The sequence below is a fragment of the Contarinia nasturtii genome, unplaced genomic scaffold, assembly GCF_009176525.2.
Source record: "Contarinia nasturtii isolate CC-2019 unplaced genomic scaffold, AAFC_CNas_1.1 Cnas_scaffold_2395, whole genome shotgun sequence".
Lineage (NCBI taxonomy): Eukaryota > Metazoa > Arthropoda > Insecta > Diptera > Cecidomyiidae > Contarinia > Contarinia nasturtii.
Genome location: NW_022199716.1, coordinates 20,173 through 40,950, shown reverse-complemented (window position 1 = coordinate 40,950; position 20,778 = coordinate 20,173). Strand labels below are relative to the sequence as shown.

Here is a 20,778-nt window from a genome sequence, read left to right as displayed (position 1 = left end):
TTTTTTTTGACCAAGCAAATTGTACAATCTCAGCTCGGCAAATCTTTTCACGAATTGCGATTTGGATCGATGACATTCAACGAATTTGCCACTCTCATCCCATCGTATGGAAAAACGTTTTCATTCGACGAGCAACAGGACATCATTCAAATGATTGCGGACGAAGATTGCGAGACAAAGATGTTTAATGGAAACCGAGCAAAGAGATGTGAAGTTGATCCGTGGAAAGACAAGGTTGTTGTTGTGTGTAATCGACTTATTTCGTGCCATAGGTCGACTTTACCATATATCATCAAAAACTTGGAAACAACCACATTCTCCATCAATGAGCCGGCCTTTCTAAATGGATTTGCCATCAGCTTCTTATACGAAAATCTTAATAACAAATATATTAAAATAAAAAAGGAGCTATCGGTGAAAATAACGATCGTTAGAATGCCAAACGCAGAGGATCCATCAAGTGACGGAGAGGTGGTTTTGTTTGAAGGAGAACAAAAATTGGGATTAATGGCAGTGCACGTATCATTGCCCAATCCAATTGCCCAATCCAATTCTTATCAAACCTTCATCCATGCACGAGATTTGCTTGGAGCTAAATACACCCACAATTTGTGCATCTGGCACTTTGTTGAAGTCTGAAGTTCAAATGAATTCCGATTTCAAAGTACAATTTCATGAAGATCCAATCTTGGAGAATGATCCAGATGTGAGCAGAGGTCTGATCTGGAACCTGAAATTCTACCGAATTTGATCAAAATTAAAAACATAAAATACAAAAGGGGAAATCATGCCGTTTCCATTTTTCTTCTTATCGAAATTCAATAAATAATCAACTCAAAAACAATCCATAATGTCGAATTTCTTTTTTATTTGATTGAGTTAAAAATATTTGGTTATTAACTATTGGAAGTGAATCTTGGCTCTTCGGTAAGTGAAGAACTTAACTAAAACGAGAGTCAAATCTCTCTACAGTAATTGACCACCAAAAGAGTCCAACCCCTCAAAATGCACCTCAATTGTCCGTTTTAACAATCTCTTCCACTGTGTCATCATTGCATCTCGTGTAGGTCTCATTATCTCTTGACAAGCTTACTTCATTATTAATGTTATTTTTATTATCTAGAATAGGTTTGTTTGTACCAAAAAGCAGCTTTTCAATCTCTATAATTGGTGATTCGAAGGTGAGTGTGACAATTATCGATACAAAGACGGTGATCACATAATTCCCAATGAAAGTGTGAAACTGAAAAAGAATGTTCTTCATAAAATCAATTTAAATGTCATGTCTGTCGTTTAAAGTACCGCATAGAACTCCGTAAAATAGGGCAGATGTTTAAATGTGACCATTGTCACCAAAAGTACGGGTATATTCAATATATACATTGAATAGCTAAGCCTTGAAAGCGGCTGCCAAAATGGACGGGATAAAAGCCAATTGACAGGCCCGCCATAATTATGTACACATGCAAATACGATGTAACACAATGAAATACTCCAAAATACACGACTCAATCCATCATACAGTCCATATTCCAACAAAGTTGCAGTGGATGATTGTTTTACAAGTGGATAATTTGCAAAAATTACAGTCGCCATCAAAGCCAGAGCAACGGTCCAAGCGAACAGATTGAACAACTGAACAGAATGAAAGGAATTTATGTATTTAATGCATTGAAAGTCACCAGTTATTGTTCTTTTAACCTTCGGAATTCGAATAGTTCTCTTTCGAGTTTCAACCAGCAAATATCCGGTCAGGACACCTGATAACCACGATGTAAATCGCGTGTGCGTTAGAATATATTCTTTATTGAACTTATCGACATGTCTGTAATTTGGTTTTCATTTAGTCCAAGAAATCATGCTAAAGCGCAAGTATGGTAATGTCAAACGCTACCAACTGGTGAACACGAATTACAATAAAATACCATCCTAGCTGAAAATTGCAACTGTCGTAAGATCCTGGGCGATTGACGGTCAGTGAATGTCTTGGACCCCATTTCTTTGGAAAGAACCTGTTTCCCGATAGTCGCTATTTTCAACGAGAATGGTGTTTTATTATAATTAGTGTTCACCAGTTGGTGGTGCAGTGCGAATACCAGAGCTTGAAATCGCACTTGTGAAGCAACTTAGCAAGCGCATCACCGCAGAAGTGCTTGATGTTCCTCTCAATTCATATAAGTACACAGGTTGCACTGATACAAACGATACACTAACACATAGAAGCGGCTCCACGCTCTTCGTGAGTGACGGCTTCATGCTCTGATAAATTCTGATATCAAAAAATTGACAAAAACCAAAGTTCGATGGGTTCGACTTACACAAGATAACTCTTAAAATTGTTATCCACATCAATTAACACCGTGCAAACAACGCCACCCAATATTAGAAGTGATAAAACTGCCACCGCTTTGACATTGAATTTGTAAATAAAATATACAATTGCCGGTGAAATCACGAAAAGTTGCATGTCAACTGACAAATACCAAGATTCTGGAACACACTATTGAAAAGAAAAGGAATTAGCTCAAATGATCCGAAGTTTGCTGTCATTACTCACCATATCATCTCCATTGACATAGTTTTGAATATACAATAGCGTAGACCACCAATTGCGCGCACATACACTATAGATTTTGTTAAGAAATATTCCCCAAATTGGTCCACTGCCAAAGAATCGTAGCAACGACATTGAAAACAAAATCGAAAAACCCAAAACTGGCGTTAACCGCAAATAACGATGGAAATACAACTGCACAATATTTATCCTTCCATTCCTGAAAACAGCCAAAGAAATCCATGGCAATTTACACGTTTTATTTGATTAAATTTTTGTCGAATCTTACGGTTTTTTGAGGTTTTTCAACATTTTATATGAAACTAATAATCCACTGATGAAAAAAAATGTATCGGTTGCGACTAACGCTGATACTACGATCATGTTGTGATATTGACTTTTAAACTGAAATAAATAAAGATATGTGAGACGGAAATTCCATTCGAATGTGACCACAGAAATTTTTCGGACTCCGGGGGTCCTTCCACGAATTAAAATGTGTCCCTTCATCCGGACGGAAAAACCGATAAAAAGTTTGTCTTTTTGACCGTACGAACGAACGGACACACTTTTTCTAAGACAGTGACGAACCCATACAGACAATATATTTAGCTGTCGTCATCTGGATATTACAGCTCATCTGGATATCGTCAGCAGATAATACAAAGTGAAAACAATAGAAGTGATTGTTATAGGTATATAAGCTTGTTATATACTGGTATTACTATAATAATCACTTCTATTGTTTTCACTTCGCATCATCTGCTGACGGCATCCAGATGAGCTGAAATATCCAGATGACGGCAGCTAAATATATTGTCTGGACCCATAGGTCTCATTTGGATTTTTGTTCCCAAAAAAGCACTTTTCATCCATTTCCAAATTTATCTGAACTTCGGTCACGTTTGAATGGGATTGCCGATATATCGAGTCGGTAGCCGAGCGGTTATTATTGTAAGTGAATCAATGAAATTACCTGGAGTAACCACATGCTATTTCGAACTGGTATAAAAAGGTACATTAGAAATGTATGTCCAAGCACTATCCACATGGTGGATATGACGCGTATTCCATGTAAAAACTGCATCGTATCCTCCGTCGACTCTGTCTTCTTCTGCGAAAACAACTTCAAGCCATTCGAATAAAATGAAAACGCCAAAAATGCTTGAGATTTTTCACCTAAAAATATCATCGAATTCGGTTAGTTTCTTTCATTTGCCATAATAGTTGAAGCATGTGTGACTTACGCTTTGTAATCGTAAGTATGACATCATATGAGGTGTTCACCACAATCAAAAACAAAAACAGTGCCAATACACAGCTAGAAAAAAGTAGAATAAAAATCGTTTAAAAATAATAAAAATATCATGCTCACATTGTGACCACATCAAGTGAAGTCAAATTAGACGGCGTTTCTTCGAATTGGCAGTAATCTTCGGAAAATGATACGGATACTTTTTCAGTAATTTTTTTCAAAATCACATCATTGATACCGTGTTCAAGTAGAGTTGGTGTGCAACTTCGGGGCAAGCATATCCCAAAATTAAATGCATAAAGATAAGTTTGATTGGATACTTTGGAGTTTGCTATCTCTTTTTGAAGAGAGTTCACTTCGGATTGTATCCATTTTGCTTTTGATAACATTTCTACAGCATCAAAATTTATCTGTCCCAGGCAATATTGCACTTTGAACGGCTTGTCAGTTCTCTCATTGATATCCAGGCACTGCAAAAATTCACCAAATTCATATTTATTTCCATTGAGCATCCCGGACGGTATTTTTCCCCATGAATCCAATACTGAAAGCACCAAAAAGCGAATTTAATCACATGTTCATTTGAAATTTCAAGAAGTAATTTACTTTTCAATGGCAACTCTTCAAATTTCAATAATCCCTCTCGAATATGGGACAAATCTTTTAAGCATGTTGAATAAGTTGATGCTTCTTCATAGATTTCATTAAGATTCAAATTAACGACACTCTGTAGAAGGCTGTCTTTTATGGTTCCTTCCAAATTGAGAAAATCGAAAATGGACGAAGTAATATCATCTAGATCGAAATCGTCGCCTTTGCCACAAATCACAAAGGAAAATAGTAAAATGTATATCAAATTCAGTCCGGTCTTAGCCATCACAATCAAATCAATCAGTGTAGTTGCACTGCGAACACATAATAGTGGCTTTTAACGAAGTACTTTTTTCGTTTTATAGAAAACAGTAAATGCCGTAAGCAGCATGATCAAAGCTTTCTTTAATAGTCACGATGTTTTCTGGTCATAAATCGTCTTTCGTGTTTTTATACTTTGTTTTTATAGACGCGTGTGACAGTAAAAAGCGCAAGTGTTATGATCACAACCATACATGGGTGAGGGGAGTGGTTTTCCAGGTTTACCGCCCTTCCTCTGAATAATATTTTTTTGGTGACCCACGGTCTTAGACTAGGTATCGAATGGATTTTTGGAAAATTATTTTGATTTGCTGAAGGTTTTTTCTTTGAGATTTTCAAAGTCATTCTTTTGGATTCCATTTTTCAAAATACCGCCTCCCTTGGACATTCTGAATTTGCCCACATTGGCTGCAATTCTTCTTTTTTCTTTTAACAGACGTAATTTTCTAACAATTGTTTCGTGATACAACATGTCAAGGAAAAACGTGACAAAAGACGACCTCCGGTCACGCATAAGATGAGTCACGATTGTCGTGTCCATTCATAACTTATAGATCGTGTACTTATCAATCGTGTATTTTCATTTAAATCGTGCTATTTTATGGTTTAAATTTGTCTATAAAAGGTAACATTCGCAGAGGTCGATCAGTTTAATCTTTTTCTTTTATAACTAAAAGTGTAACTTTGTCAACCATGTACGTACCGCAATATATTCATTCATTCTTCCAAATTCGCTTCTCTTTAAAGAAAAGAAAAGATTCTCCTTTCTCCTTCCAGAAATAGAAAAAAGTGTCGAAAATGCCTGCTAGATTCGATGATGTAACAGCTAAAAAAGGCCGCATGCCTACTCCACTGGATCTAGAATCCGATCAATCTACCTATCAAAAATTGCCGGATGAAATCGTTATTTCTGGTATATCTGGACGTTTTCCAGAGAGTTCATCAATCGAAGAATTCAAAGCGAATCTATTCAATGGCGTCGACATGGTAAACGATGACCCAAGACGTTGGCCGAATGGTTTACACGATCTACCAAGTCGCCTGGGAAAAATCAAAACAGACGATTTGGAAAAATTCGATCTTCAATTTTTCGGTGTACATCAAAAGCTGGCGGAATGCATGGATCCACAAATGAAAATGTTACTTGAAGCCACTCACGAGGCAATCATCGATGCCGGTGTTAATCCACAAGAACTACGTGGCACTCGTACCGGTGTTTATATTGGTGTATCAAGTTCAGAAACCGAAGACTATTTGCTAGCTGATGCGAATCGCGTCAATGGCTATGGATTGATTGGATGTCAGCGTTCAATGATGGCCAACCGAATTTCGTACAGTTTTGATTTCAAAGGACCAAGCTACGCCATTGACACAGCTTGTTCGAGTTCGTTGTACGCTTTGTCGCAGGCTTTTACCGATATAAAAAATGGGATATGTGATTCGGCCATTGTTGGCGGTTCGAATCTTCTTTTGATACCGACCATTTCATTGCAATTCAATCGTTTGGGAATGTTAAGTGCCAACGGAAAATGCAATGCATTCGATGAAAGTGGATCTGGTTATGTGCGATCAGATGGTTGCGCCGTGATATTTCTGCAAAAAACAAGTCGAGCTCGTAGAGTGTATGCCACCATTTTGAATGTTCGCACAAACACCGATGGTGGCAAAGATAAAAGCATTACATATCCAAGTGGCGAAATGCAGTGTCGATTGATTGCGGAGACATACGATGAAATTGGATTGCATCCTCGTGATGTTGTTTATGTCGAAGCTCATGGTACTGGTACGCAAGTTGGTGATTCACAAGAAGTCAATTCGATCACCGATTTCTTTTGCAAAGATCGTACGAATCCATTGCTGATTGGTGCGGTGAAATCGAATATGGGACACTCGGAACCAGCATCCGGTGTATGCTCAATTGCCAAAGTTCTTTTGGCTATGGAAGCCGGAGTTATACCAGGAAACTTGCACTACAAAGTACCAAATTCAGATCTACACGGTATTATTGATGGTCGCCTGAAAGTCGTTGATCGTAATACACCATGGAATGGTGGCATCGTTGGTTTGAATTCATTCGGTTTTGGCGGCGCTAACGCCCACGTCATCTTAAAATCGAATCGAAAACAAAAAACAATGACTACAAACGATCAAATTCCACATTTAGTTGTGGTGTCGGGTCGTACAAGGCATGCTGTTAATTTGCTTTTGGAAGAAATCGAGAAAAATGCAAACGACACAGAATTCTTGAGTTTAATTAATGAAATTCACTCCAAAAATATTCCAATGCACAATTATAGAGGATATATTGTCGTTAATGGCGATGCTGCCGACCCAAACAACCGTGAGGTGCATGAAGTTCCGACTGAAAAACGACCAATTTGGTTCAATTACACCGGATTTGGAACGCAATGGGCCTGCATGGCTAAAGATTTGATGGTTTTGGAACCATTCAGAAACACGATCAATCGTTGTGCAGACGTTTTACGACCGTTTGGCTATGATTTGATTGAAAAAATTCTAATAAATAGTGATGAATCAACTTTTGATCATATCATAAACTCTGGTGTTTCGATAATTTCTGTTCAAATTGCGCTAACCGATGTTTTGGCGCACTTAGGGATCATTCCCGACGGAATTATGGGCGAATCACTCGGCGAAATTTCTTGTGGCTATGCAGATGGTTGTTCAACATTGGAACAAGCTATTTTGGCTACTTACTGGATAGGTCGTTGTGTGATTGATAGTAATTTACAGCCCGGAATGATGGCCGTTGTTAGTTTATCATGGGAAGAAGCTTTGGTACACGTGGACTTTTCGTAGCAATTACAGACTTTTTTTATGTTCATTTTTTTTTTCATTTCTCAAGGCTCGTATTCCCGCTGACATCGAACTTGTTTCTCACATCGGTGAAAAAAATGTTACCATTTCCGGTTTACCTGAATCCGTAACAAAATTTATGAATGAGCTCATTGCTGACGGTATATTTGCGCAAAAAATCAATTCATCTGGCTATGCATTTCACTCTAAATATGTAGCTGCGGCTGCACCGGAAATAAGAACAGCACTCGAAAAAATCTTTCCAAATCCACAACCACGGTCACCGAGATGGCTGAGTACAAGTTTACGTGAAGAAGATTGGTCATCGCCAATTGCACGAACAAATTCGGCTGCATATCATGTGAATAATTTTTTGTCAAAAGTCTATGGACAAGAAACGTTACAGCATTTACCAAAAAATGCGATTTGTATTGAAATTGCACCGGATGTTATGGCAGTATCTGTTTTGAAGCGGTATTTACGCGATAAAGGCGTCGTTTTGAGCTTAAACAAGTCCGAACACCCAAATAATGCTGTTTTCTTTCTGCAAAACATTGGAAAGTAAGTGAAGCAACGTAATCTCAATATTTCGAACCAAAAAAACAATTTTAATTTCAAATATCAGATTGTATGCAGCTGGAGCTCAACCACAAATTTCCAAACTTTATGAACCCGTTTCATATCCAGTAGGCCGTGGAACACCGATGTTGAACTCGAAAATCGGATGGAAACATGTCCAACGTTTTCCCATTCGAAAATATGCATCGAACGGTAAGTTGATAGATAGAAAAACTCTTTATTTCAATTGAGAATAGTTCGTTGAAGTATAGGTGTTGATGTCAGAGGCAACAATCTAAAAGGAAACCTCAACAAAATCCAAAAAAGTCGATTGTAAAAAACTGCATGGGTTTTTTCGACTCCACTCGGACCAAAGTCCCCCGAAATTGATTTTGATCCGAGTGGAATCAAGTGGGGGGAGTATTTTGGTGAATATGTGGTATGAGAAAGAATCTCATGAATATTGCTCGAGGAGTCTCGTAAGGCAAAACACAGAAACACTCCCTGCCCGCCTATGCAATGGATCCAATCAGGTCCCTCGAAAGTGTCAACACCTATAGTTCCATGAAATTGTTGTTTCAATATACGGTGTTTAAAGAATCCACAATAATTTCTTCCAGCGCCCACAACTGAAACGATTGTTGAAGTAAATCTATCGAAACCGTCTGACTCCTATTTGATTGGTCACAAAATAGATGGTCGTATATTGTTTCCAGCGAGCGGTTACTTGACAATGGTATGGCGTGCATTTGCCAAGCGAAATAATACCGATTTCGAAAAAACTGCGGTCATCTTTGAGAATATTGTTTTCCACCGTGCAACCATTCTATCAAAAGATGGTTCCGTTAAATTTGCCATCAATTTCCTAGATGGAACTGGTCAATTTGACATCTGTGAAGGTAATTCACTTACTGTATCGGGTAAAATTTCTGTTTTCGATGACACGGTGCACGAATCATTATCATTGCCACCACTTGAACAAGATAAATCGGGACTTGCATTGACCACTGACGACATCTACATGGATCTAGGTCTTCGCGGTTATGATTATGGTGGTAAATTTTGTGGCATCACCTTATCCGATTCAAAAGCTGTTGCTGGTAAATTGAAATGGCAAGAAAATTGGGTTTCTTTCATCGATACTATGTTCCAATTTTGTATTCTGGGCAGAGATTTACGTGAATTATACGTGCCCGTTCATTTTGAACGTATTTCTATCAATCCAATCAAACATCTAGAGATTGTTCAAAGTGGCACCGACGTACCAATTTATATGTATAAAAATTTGAATATTTTTAATGCGGGTGGTGTTGAGGTGCGTGGTTATAAATTTGCATTAGCTCCACGTCATTCAGGCACTTTTCATCCACCCACATTGGAACGATATATTTATGTACCGCTCAATAATGCCGACGAAGATTTGGGAAATACGGTCGAAGTGGCACGTTTGAATGCAATCACGGCTGCCACACACTTGGCCATTGAAAACAGTGGTGGTGCATTCAAGATCAAAGTGACCGATGTTGTTGAAGGTAAAAAGATCGAAACAACACTTGCGAAAATAATTGAAAGTATAATCGAAAGTGAACCACAATTAACCAGCGAAATAGCATATGTGACAAGTCAATCGAAGAATGAGTATGAACACGTTATTGTCAAAGATCCAAGAACTGGTCCGGTTGAATCAAACAGTCATTTGATTGTTGCGTACGACGTCATCGCACGTACCGATGCCACGAATATTTTGAGGAATCTCAAAGCATCGATTCGTGAAAATGGTTTTATTTTGCTCGAGGAGAATATTTTCGATTATGACAAAACCAAACCGAAGAAGCTATTTGCTAACCTCAATTTGGCGATAGTTTCACTGCAATGCGCAACAGATAAATACTATGTCTTGTTGCGTCCACGAATCGATATCAACGCTCGAAATAAATTGGTTATTTATCTCACCGAAAGCGATTTTTCCTACGTCGAACAATTAAAGTCAGCTTTTGCTACGGCCGAAGAAGACGGCACTTATGTATACATTGTTGCACAAGGCGAACAACTATCGGGTGCTTGCGGTTTTATGAATTGTTTAAAGCTTGAAAATGGCGGCCAATTGGCACGGTTATTCTTCATTCAAAATGATGATGCTGAGGGATTTTCATTTACAAACAAAGCATATGAGGAACAATTGAAAATGGATTTGATGTTTAATGTGTATAAAAACGGTGAATGGGGAACGTATAGACACTTGAAATTGAATTGTGCGTCAAACAAAAACTCGGTGCGTCAAGTTGAACATGCTCATGTGGACACATTAACCAAGGGTGATTTGACGAGTTTGTCATGGATCGAAAGCCGCTTGACCTGTCAAATGCCTGACCCGATGGATAAACGAGTTGAATTGTGTTCGGTGTATTATGCACCAATCAATTTTCGTGACGTCATGTTAAGCACTGGAAAATTGGCCATTGACGCATTGCCAGGGAATTTACCTACTCATGATTGTATCCTTGGACTGGAGTTTTCGGGACGGGATTCGAGTGGAAAACGTAAGAATTTTCCGCAAAGCAAATATTTTTTTCAATAAAAAAATTAATAATTGATATTTGATAAAATCCCAGGTATAATGGCCATGGTTGAAGCAAAATCACTGGCAACAACTTGTGTCGCCCAACGGAATATGATGTGGGAAGTTCCAAGCGATTGGACTATGGAAGAAGCATCAACTGTTCCATGCGTCTATTCAACGGTCTACTATGCTCTGGTGGTCCGAGGAAAAATGAAAAAAGGTGAATCGATTCTAATTCATGCTGGTAGCGGTGGTGTTGGTCAAGCAGCAATTCGTGTCGCTTTACATCATGGATTGACCGTCTACACAACAGTTGGTAGCAAAGTAAAACGTACATTTTTGAAAAAGACATTTCCACAATTGACGGATGCTCACATTGGAAATTCGCGTGACACATCATTTGAGCAATTTATTAGGAATGCCACGAATGGCAAAGGTGTCGATTTAATACTAAATTCACTTGCTGATGAAATGCTGAAGGCGTCAGTTCGCTGTTTGGGTCTGAACGGTCGATTCTTGGAGATCGGAAAGTTTGACTTGAACAATAATTCACCGCTGGGCATGTCGGTGTTCTTGAAGAACACCTCATTTCATGGTATTTTATTGGACAGTATCATGGCCAGTGATGACGGAACAATTGAAACTGTTGTCGATTTGGTTGCTGAAGGTATTAAAAACGGAGCCGTTCGACCATTGCCCACGACTGTTTTTAGTGACAAACAAGTTCAGCAAGCGTTTCGTTTTATGGCCGGCGGCAAGCACATTGGTAAAGTCGTTATTAAAGTGCGCAACGAGGAATTTCGAGCCGCGCAAAAGCCAGTACCAAAACAAATTGCTGCCATTCCACGAACTTATTTTCACAGTGAAAAATCGTATGTGTTAGTCGGAGGGTTGGGTGGACTTGGCTTGGAAATGGCCAATTGGATGGTAAAACGTGGTGCCACCAAATTGGTATTGACATCACGTAGTGGTGTTAAGACTGGTTATCAATCACTAATGATTCGTCGTTGGATCGAAAAGGGTGTTAATGTTTTAGTTGATACAAATGACATAACAACACTGGTGGGAGCGGAGAATTTACTAAAAGAAGCCAACAAATTGGGACCAGTCGCTGGAATTTTCAATTTGGCTGGTATTTTGCGTGTTAATTTATTGAAAAATCAAACAGAAGACGATTACAAAGCGGTTTGTATGCCAAAAATCAATGGGACCAAACATTTGGATACTGTTTCACGTGAGCTATGCCCCGGATTGAAGCATTTTGTCTGCTTTTCAAGTATAGCCAGCGGACGAGGTCTTCGTGGACAAACAAATTATGGTTTGGCCAATTCAGCCATGGAACGAATTTGTGAAAGTCGACAAGCTGCTGGATTACCTGGAACAGCGATACAATGGGGAGCCATCGGAGACACTGGCATGTTTATCAATCATACAGGCGACAATGACTCGGTTTTTGAAGGTGTACTACCACAACGTATCACATCGGTTTTGCAAGCCATTGATGTGTTTATGCAACAGTCGGACGCCGTACTTTCCTCAATGGTCGTCGCTGAAAAGAATAAAGATATCAGTAGTGATTTGTCATTGGTCGACTGCGTTGCCAGTATTTTGGAAATTAAGGACATTGCAAGTATATCAGATCAAACACCATTCGTCAGTTTGGGCATGGATTCGTTGATTAGTGCGGATATTAAGCAGAGATTAGAACGAAATTATGATATATTTTTGAGCGAGACAGAAATTTCACAATTAACATTCGGAAAACTAAAAGCCATGGCTGAGACGAAGTGAATGTTTTACAAATATTTGATACAGTCAAGAAAAGTTGTGTTTGGTCTACTACGTGTGTTCCATTTCATCATAAATTGTATTTTTTTTAAAGTAACAATTACATAATGTGTCAAAATAAATGAAACTAATTATTCCTTTATTCTTGGAAGTTAATTTGTTATTATTTTGAATTCCTTTTTCTAAAGCAGCAGCATGACGATTTCGCTTTATTACTCCAATTGGTGACATTTACACATTTGACAGCCACCGAATGCTTGGTTAATAGAATTGATTGCAAATGGCAATCCTTAAATTCAAATAAAACTAACGATTTTTAAGGGGAATTCATCCATCATTTTTTGATGTAAGCAATGAAATTTTGATTGACTCGAAGCTTTTTTCCTTTTATTTCAACGTATTAAATGGAGACAAAGAATGAGAAATGCAAAAGATGGAAATGAAGATAATTTTAGATGGGTTTATTCAATGCATTTTATTTGAATTTCCAGTATTTTTGATGCAATTCAGTTGATGGTAATAATGATTTGGAAATGATAATTTATTTTATTGAAGAGAAAAAGTAATTTAAATGAAAAGGTGTTGAATAGACTATTAATATCTTTTGTTGTTATCAATGGGAGGAAATGACAGTGGTGTATTTGCATACAATGCATTCATACTGACGCTGTTGGCATTGATTTTCGTGCTCAATCTTTTCAACTTCCTTGTTGAATCCACGACGACACTTTAGACAATGGAATGGAAATTCGGTGGCATGGACTTTCTTGTGTCGATTCAAATGATGCTTTTGTGTAAAAGGCTTTTCACATATTTCGCATTCAAAAGGCTTTTCGCCTGTGTGGGTTCGCATATGCCTCATGAGTATATATTTATACGTTGCAGAATAACTACACAAATTGCATTTATATTTTTTTCCATCTTTTGTTTCAGCTGAATCAAACTGGACATTTTGTTTGTCATTTTTCTTCATTCTTCTTTTCTTTGTTGCTTTCAGCTTACTTTGATGCTGTTCTTCGTTATCATTTACATTTCCTTTCGAGTTGGCTCCATTCGTACCATCGTGGTCATCTCTAGCATTTTTATTTGAGTTTCCATCTGTTGGAGCGACACATTTCTTCTTTGATTCGTCTTTCTCGGTCTTGATCTCTGTTTTCATATAATCAGGGAAGCTTTTCAAATCCAGTTCGTCATCGCTCTCGCTCTCTGATTTAATTTTGCCACTTGCTTCGATTGGTGATGGTGGTGGCGAGTACTGAACCAAATACGCGTCGTCAATTGGCTCCACTTTGGCATCGTTTTCGATTTTGATTTTGATCTTTGATTTGCTTGGATTTTGTTTTCGCTTGCGTTTAACTCGACCATCTGAGGTACCTTCACCTGGATCTGAATTGAAGACCATGATGACCCTTCTTGAATCTGTAAGAACTATATTGGAATTTATTATTTTTAAAATTTTATTTTCGGTTGTACACTGATTGAATCTCAAAAGCTCAACAAAAATAATTCCGTAAAGGCACACTTGTTGTTGCCAAGAAGAAAAAGTTCGTGTAAATAATTTAGCGAATAAGTATTAAATCAATTTTTTTCGAGGCCGTGACGTCATGGAAAATTTTCGTTAACAAAGAATGTTCTGGAAAAAACTAGCAAATTCTCAGAAACACCAACTGTATTGAAAATCGAGAAAATTTATTCTCTATTGGATAAAACAGATGTTTTCAATCCAAAATTGCTTAAATTGACTATAAATTAAAATTAATATGTAAACGCCAAAAAATAGAATAATTATTATTATTACAAAAATTGAGAAATTATATTCCAAAAAAAGCGATCAAAATGATTTTATTGAAAAATTCCCAAGGAAAATTGTTAATTTACTTGTTTGGACTAGAACTAATTCAATTACGTCTATTCAATGTCTGATTCTCACTCTTAAATAATAATGATTAAAACTCACCTTTAAAATATTCAATATTTTTGGGCGCAAATAGAGGGCAATTACGTGTTTCTCCGTCAAATGGCCGTCTCCTTCTGTCTGGTATGCTTTTATTGCGCAGTACTCTGTATATAATATAATCAATTTGTTAAGTTGGCAACGAGAATAAAGGCAATAACAATGTATGTGTTGGTAATTTAACGTACCAAGATGAAGTTGGCAATCTTTAAATTCAAATAAAACCAACGATTTTCAAATTAAATTCATTCATCATTTTTTTAGATTAACAATGGGATTTTATTTGACTCGAAGCTTTTTTCCTTTTATTTCAATGTGTTAAATGGAGACAATGAATGAGAAGTGCAAGGGATGGAAATGAAGGAAACTTTAGATGGGTTTATTTAAAGCATTTTATTTGAATTTATGACATTTTTGAAATCATGTTTTTCTGTATTATAAGTCAAATTTGGCTCTACAATAACTTTGTGGCGAACATGGGCGAAATGAAATAAAACATAACCACAAAGTAGCATTAGCTGTCATTTAGCGTGTGCCATAGCAAACCTATTCCAAACTACTCATATTAACACATGTTGTGTAATTCCGATAAAATATATTAAAATCGTCCGAAATCGTCAAATTCACTTGTTTCTCCCAATAAAAATAAAATGTCTTACATCCGTAAGATGAACTTTTCCGCACTGTGATCCACGACATGCATTTATTACAAATCTTTTACTCAAAGAATTCACGAGAAAACTGAATCTGACATTAGTTTTACGATAAAAATAATTTTCGAAGCACTTCTCATACAAAAACTACTAGAAATGGGAATTTTTATATCGCAGCCATGCCTATATGATATCGTAATCATGTGAAAATTTGCAGAGGTTATTTTTTTCACAAGAAATTAACATTCTGAAAGTTTGAAGAAATTTCAATGCATATTAAGGGTACTTCCCATACAAAATTTCGTTTTTGAGCGAAAAATCCAAAATTTTGTTCGGGAGGTACCCCTAATATGAGTTGAAATGTCTTCAAACTCTCGGAATGTTATTTTTGTGTGATAAAAATAACCTGTGCAAAGTTTCAGGTCATTACGATATCATACAGGCATGGCTTCCATACAAAAATCCAATTTTTTTGAAATATTTGTATGAAAGGTGTGTCGAAATATATTTGTATCGCAAAACTAATGTCATATTCGGTTTTCTCGTACCCAAAAACCCCCCAATACATATTTTTGGATGTTTAAGAATACATTAAATATCACTTTTGGAAGAAAAATTGAATTTTTCCCATGGATGGCCATGGGCATCACACCAGACATGACACTTTACTCTGTCAACCAAAGTCGCTCAAAATCTAATGGTTTCTATTCCTCGGCACCCCCAATCATCCTGTGAAGTCAGATTTTGAATTACTTTTCTTGTTTGAAAGTTATCGTGTTAACAAATTTTTGCGTACAGGGTACAGCGTACAGGGTACAGGGTACAGGGTACGCACATACATTCGGACATCGAAAAAACGCTAGATTCGTGTTCCCCGGCTCCTAAAACACCCAGAAAACATGTTTTTTGAGGGTGTTAATTTTTCGACCGATTCCAATACTTTACCTTACACACTAGGTGTGTGCGGAAAAGTAATAGTTATTTTCCTATCATCGATTGAATAATTAATATTCAAAATTTCTATCTTCACGAAGGCAAATCTCAATTTTTTTTTCACCCTCATTGCTATTTGATACGTAAGTAACTCAAAATTGTTGAACAATATCTGGCGAGCTAACTCATTTTGTGTTGTATCACTTCACAGATTAAAAATCATGTCGAATTCCAAATTGGCTCAAGTTGATTTCTCCACTCAATTGCTCTCTCGAATTGGAAAAAAGTTGTATCTGAACACCGAACTGGCCGATGTGTACTTCGTGTTTGAGTCCAAAGGCAAACCAGTCGAACGCGTTCCGGCGCACAAAACATTTTTGATCGCTGCCAGCGATGTGTTTGCCACCATGTTCAATGGATCGTGGATAGAGAAAAAAGAGGTGAAGATCGTGGATACAACAGCGAAAGTTTTCAAGGAATTTTTGCAATTCTTTTACCTCGACCCTGTTACGATGACCACAGAAAATGTGGCCAAGGTCATGAAATTGGGCCATAGATACAATGTTGCCGAATGTTTGATGGTTTGCGAGAAGTTCTTGAAACGGAAGTTGGACGAAAACAACAACGTGGAATGTTACGAACTGGCGGTGCTTCTCGAGCAGAAAAAGTTGATGGAATCGTGCGAAAAGATGATCGGCTACAACGCCAAAGCGGTACTCAAATCGACTGACTTCCTGACATGCGATGCTAAGACACTGTCCCGGATTGTGCGGTTGAATTGGTTGTCATGCTCTGAAATTGAGCTCTTCGAAGCTTGTATGGCATGGATCAAATCTACAAGCGGAGAGGAAATCGTGACGAAACAAATGGTGCAAGATAAACTCGGCCGCATATTTTATGACATTCGCTTTGGATCAATGACACTCAAAGAATTTGCTAGCTTAATCCCATCTTATGGAGAATTGTTTTCAATTTGCGAACATCAGGACATCATTCAAATGATTGCAGACGATGATTTCCAGCCAAAGATGTTTAATGGAAACCGAGCAAAGAGATGTGAAGTTGATCCGTCGAAAAACAAGGTGGTTGTTAAGTGCAATCGACTTATTTCGAGCCGTAGGTCGACTTTACCATATTTCATCAAAAACTTGGAAACAACCACATTCTCCATCAATGAGCCGGCCTTTCTAAATGGATTCTTTAGCGGCTTTTTTTTCGAAAATCGCAATAACCAATATTTTAACTTAAAAGAGCACCTATCGGTGAAGATAACGATCGTTAGAATGCCAATCGCAGAGGATCCATCAAGTGACGGAGAGGTGGTTTTGTTTGAAGGAGAACAAAAATTGGGATTATTGGCAGTGTACGTATCATTGCCCAATCCAATTCTTATCAAACCTTCATCCATGCACGAGATTCGCTTGGAGCTAAATCCACCCAGAAATTGTGCATCTGGCCTTTTGTTGAAGTCCGAAGTTCAAATGGATTCCGATTTCAAAGTACAATTTCATGACGATCCAATCTTGGAGAATGATCCAGATGTGAGCAGAGGTCTGATCTGGAACCTGAAATTCTACCGAATTTGATCAAAATTAAAAATCATAAAAACATGAAATAATAATCAAACACGACACATTCCAATATTCTTTATTCTTTTCTATGAATTAAAATTCAATAAATATTTCTCTCAAAAATACATCCATGAAGTATTTATTTAGATTATGAGCTAAATTAGAACCAGAAATATTTCCAAAAGTTGACTCTTAAGGTTTTTTGCACCCGACGATCTGTTCGCAATAATGACCTGATTTGGCATCGAAAACCAGAAAAAATCACGTGCAAGTCACGTGTGTGTCTTTTTTAGAGTTCGCTTTCAAATAAAAGATGCTCATCGGCACATGAAAAGAACCTTTCGAGAGATGGGAAAAGCCTTTAAATTGAAGAGGTGGGAAAAATACAAAGCATCCATTCTAACTAAAATTCATATGCCAATTTACAGATAGAAATACATCTTCTTCATCCCATTATCTGTACAAAACAAAAACCCCACAAAAAAAGACAAAAAATCGATAAAAAATGTCTTTATTTAGTTTGAAATACAATGGAATCAAATTTTCTAAAAAAAATTTAGAACTATTTTGTTCAATTGATTATTATTTGTCAGCTGTTGCGCTCACTTCACGTAGTTTATCAGTTCAGTTTTGTTCATAAAGTATTTGCCATCGCAATTCTCTGACCGTTTTACAAACAGACCTTTTTCAGTCCATTGAAAATGGTGCAATAGCTTTTGTTGAGCAAAATCTTTTGCAAATTTCATCAGATTGGTAACATATTTCGTGGTCAGTGATTTGATGTGGATTTTCCGAAAATGGTCACGACTTGAAGGGATAACGTCTGTGGTATGAATGCTTTTGTATTTCAAAAGTTCAGCCTTGGCTTCCTGGCTGGTGCATCGGAGTGTAATAATCGCTTTGTGACGTGAGGGCCGTTTGACATGTGCAATGTCCTCCGGATAAATATTTGCACCCAAAAATTTGCTCATTTTCAATACCAACGACACCAAATCTTCATTGTCCTTATAGGGAATGCCATGAATAAATACGTCATTGATGAGTTGATTTTGTTTCTGCAGCTCCAATTGCTCGTCAGAAATTAAAGATCCGCTTGATAATACTGGTACATCGACTTTTGTCGTCTTCTGCGAAATGTCTTCGATTTGCATCAATCGATTGCATTCCTTTTTCTTGGCGTCCAATAAAATCTGAACGCATTCATTGAATTTGATGGAAATGTCGAATTTTGTGTTGACCAAATGGCGCATGGCAACCACAAGACCATTTTTAAACACAATCTTCGTATTCAAATGATCTTTTTTGAATTGATCCTCCATTTGCCAAGAGCGTGGAATCAACGATTGATTCATTTGATGGGCGTCCTTGTCATGCTTCACCACATCGATCAAGCTAGTAAACTTCTGCACTGATGATGGCAACTTTGATTTGCATACATTGCAATCGAAATCAAGTAAATGGCTTTCAATGTGACCGAAATAATTACGTCGATGAACCTTCGATTTGCAGCCACAAATTACATGGTCAATCATGTCAAAACTCAACAGCTTTCTTGTGTTATTTGCTTCTATGCCGCAGTCACCATCTTTTTTCCTCATATCAATCTCCAACAACCATGCCAACATATCGTTCGTCAAGGTGTCATTCAATCGCGTTGGCAATTGTGTGTGGTCCTTTATAAAATGGCTTGCCATTCCATTCCCTTCGTATGAACATAGGGCGCACGTTTGATCAAACCCAGTCACAATCACTTTTGGTTCCTTTGGGTGAACCTGCTTTTGATGGTTGAATATATGGTGATATGAACCGTTGGTGTCACAATAATAACAGGCCACGTTTTCAACGAGATAAAATTGGAATGGCTCGGTTTTAGAGAGTGCATGTGATGCAACCCAATGAAAATAAACATCTTCAACACCATTGAAGCCATGAATATTGGCACCATTTTCCGGCAAACAATGGAAACAGGCAAACGAAAATGTATGCGGCACTTTGGACGGGTCGACTGCTGTATTAAAGTATTAAAAGATTTTCTTCATTTTTTTTGGAAAATAACATGTTTTTGAAGAAACTTACTGATTTTAAAAGATGCATCAAAACTACCGATGTCGAAGTCTGAATCGAAGTTCATTTCTTGATTTGGTGGCGGTATGCGGTCGTCATTGCGTATTTTGAAATTCGGCTCACGTTTGGCCACATGCCGTTGTTCATACATTCGATCTCGATTTTTCATGGTTTCACGTGATGAGCTGGAATACAAGGACGAGCGTCTACGATCAATTGATCTTGAACCATTCCATTTTGAACATCTCTTAAATTTCTTCGGTTTCTTGCGATTATAATCTGATTCGCCGCTATAATGACGCTTCTTTGATATGCGCACGTCCTTGTCACGCCCATGGTTTGGACTTTCATGGAACATTGCACCGATTTCAAAGTTGTCGTAAGTTTCCATAATCCGATTTATGGTAAATCGGTGAAAGCGATCGATAAACTCCCCATTCAATACCAATCCCGACCGTTCCAATTCTCTCTCGATTCTCGGCAACGCGGCCTGCGTCTCTCGCTCCAGACAATACAAATATTCATCCAATTCATCTTTCAAACTCATTGTGGCTAGCGGACAAAAATAAAAACGCTTGTTAAATAGACACTAAAGGCAACAAATAAAAGGAAAATAGTGACACAGCAAAATTGGAACTTAAGTAAAATCAGCAAAAAATGTGTATAACCTTACTCTTGTGCGGGATAAATGTTTGACGTTTCCACCGAGTTCTGGTTGGTTTACACTGTGTTTGTATTATTCGACAAAACAATTTCAATGTCCGAAGGACAAATAAATTTTCGACTATTTTTTTGGACGGTTTGAATTGATTTTCGAGTATTTTTTGGAATTTGTATGGTTTGTCACAGTATTTACTCGGAAAAAGGAAAAATTTTGTGGATTTTTCAACTTACTTCAGCAATACACGCAACCAGAAATAAAGGCTTGTTAAGCTCTCTAGTTGCCTCAGACCTCTTTGTGTAAATCGGTGTATGACACTAGAAATGTGTGTATGTGTGACCGAATCGAGGCAGATAAGATAGTGTGTGTATGCGTATGAGTAAGAGAGTATGCTTTAAGAGTGGGAAATATACAGAAAAGGAGAAAGATTGTATGAGACAGAAGGAGAAATACATTGATTGTTGTACTCGTAGCGTTTTTCGCCGAATGCGTCGCCAT

The 20,778-nt window shown here is 37.5% G+C and overlaps 5 protein-coding genes across 7 annotated transcripts; 2 read left to right on the top strand and 3 right to left on the bottom strand.

The window, feature by feature from the left end:
• Window positions 1-848: 848 nt before the first annotated feature.
• Window positions 849-4,700, bottom strand: LOC116348401 (nose resistant to fluoxetine protein 6-like). Its single transcript, XM_031779388.1, has 10 exons — window positions 4,416-4,700; window positions 3,930-4,353; window positions 3,802-3,875; window positions 3,531-3,733; window positions 2,844-2,959; window positions 2,558-2,774; window positions 2,319-2,500; window positions 1,702-1,825; window positions 1,303-1,635; window positions 849-1,243 (listed from the first exon to the last, which is right to left on the bottom strand). The coding sequence occupies exons 1-10, from the start codon at window positions 4,684-4,686 to the stop codon at window positions 1,013-1,015; spliced, it is 2,175 nt and encodes a 724-aa protein (XP_031635248.1). The 5' UTR covers window positions 4,687-4,700; the 3' UTR covers window positions 849-1,012.
• Window positions 4,701-5,519: 819 nt separating this feature from the next.
• On the top strand, window positions 5,520-12,550 carry LOC116348400 (fatty acid synthase-like). Its single transcript, XM_031779387.1, has 5 exons — window positions 5,520-7,520; window positions 7,588-8,099; window positions 8,164-8,309; window positions 8,717-10,636; window positions 10,709-12,550. Exons 1-5 carry the CDS (start codon window positions 5,520-5,522, stop codon window positions 12,445-12,447), a joined length of 6,318 nt encoding a protein of 2,105 aa, XP_031635247.1. The 3' UTR covers window positions 12,448-12,550.
• Window positions 12,551-13,057: 507 nt separating this feature from the next.
• Window positions 13,058-14,468, bottom strand: LOC116348399 (zinc finger protein 740-like). The gene is made up of 2 exons (XM_031779386.1): window positions 14,402-14,468; window positions 13,058-13,872 (listed from the first exon to the last, which is right to left on the bottom strand). Exon 2 carries the CDS (start codon window positions 13,844-13,846, stop codon window positions 13,058-13,060), a length of 789 nt encoding a protein of 262 aa, XP_031635246.1. The 5' UTR covers window positions 13,847-13,872; window positions 14,402-14,468.
• Window positions 14,469-16,205: 1,737 nt separating this feature from the next.
• On the top strand, window positions 16,206-17,570 carry LOC116348397. Its single transcript, XM_031779385.1, has one exon. It carries the CDS (start codon window positions 16,206-16,208, stop codon window positions 17,568-17,570), a length of 1,365 nt encoding a protein of 454 aa, XP_031635245.1.
• Window positions 17,571-18,073: 503 nt separating this feature from the next.
• Window positions 18,074-20,559, bottom strand: LOC116348402. 3 transcript variants are annotated; one of them, XM_031779391.1, is made up of 3 exons: window positions 20,288-20,559; window positions 19,632-20,171; window positions 18,074-19,563 (listed from the first exon to the last, which is right to left on the bottom strand). In XM_031779391.1, the coding sequence occupies exons 2-3, from the start codon at window positions 20,164-20,166 to the stop codon at window positions 18,158-18,160; spliced, it is 1,941 nt and encodes a 646-aa protein (XP_031635251.1). In that variant the 5' UTR covers window positions 20,167-20,171; window positions 20,288-20,559; the 3' UTR covers window positions 18,074-18,157. The 3 variants fall into 3 exon arrangements, with proteins under 3 accessions (XP_031635251.1, XP_031635250.1, XP_031635252.1); XM_031779390.1 differs by having other exon boundaries at window positions 20,293-20,559; XM_031779392.1 differs by having other exon boundaries at window positions 20,514-20,554.
• Window positions 20,560-20,778: the final 219 nt, after the last annotated feature.

Bases quoted from the DNA above. Each gene is read 5' to 3' on its own strand.
- LOC116348401 (XM_031779388.1), bottom strand. From the start codon at position 4,686: ATGGCTAAGACCGGACTGAATTTGATATACATTTTACTATTTTCCTTT. The intron at 3,876-3,929 runs GTGAGCATGATA...ACTTTTTTCTAG, and splicing joins TCACTTGATGTGGTCACAAT to CTGTGTATTGGCACTGTTTT. The intron at 1,636-1,701 runs GTTAAAAGAACA...CATTCTGTTCAG, and splicing joins GAACTATTCGAATTCCGAAG to TTGTTCAATCTGTTCGCTTG.
- LOC116348400 (XM_031779387.1), top strand. From the start codon at position 5,520: ATGCCTGCTAGATTCGATGATGTAACAGCTAAAAAAGGCCGCATGCCT. The intron at 7,521-7,587 runs GTACACGTGGAC...TCATTTCTCAAG, and splicing joins TATCATGGGAAGAAGCTTTG to GCTCGTATTCCCGCTGACAT. The intron at 8,310-8,716 runs GTAAGTTGATAG...AATTTCTTCCAG, and splicing joins TCGAAAATATGCATCGAACG to CGCCCACAACTGAAACGATT.
- LOC116348399 (XM_031779386.1), bottom strand. From the start codon at position 13,846: ATGGTCTTCAATTCAGATCCAGGTGAAGGTACCTCAGATGGTCGAGTT.
- LOC116348397 (XM_031779385.1), top strand. From the start codon at position 16,206: ATGTCGAATTCCAAATTGGCTCAAGTTGATTTCTCCACTCAATTGCTC.
- LOC116348402 (XM_031779391.1), bottom strand. From the start codon at position 20,166: ATGAGTTTGAAAGATGAATTGGATGAATATTTGTATTGTCTGGAGCGA. The intron at 19,564-19,631 runs GTAAGTTTCTTC...ACTTTAATACAG, and splicing joins TGATGCATCTTTTAAAATCA to CAGTCGACCCGTCCAAAGTG.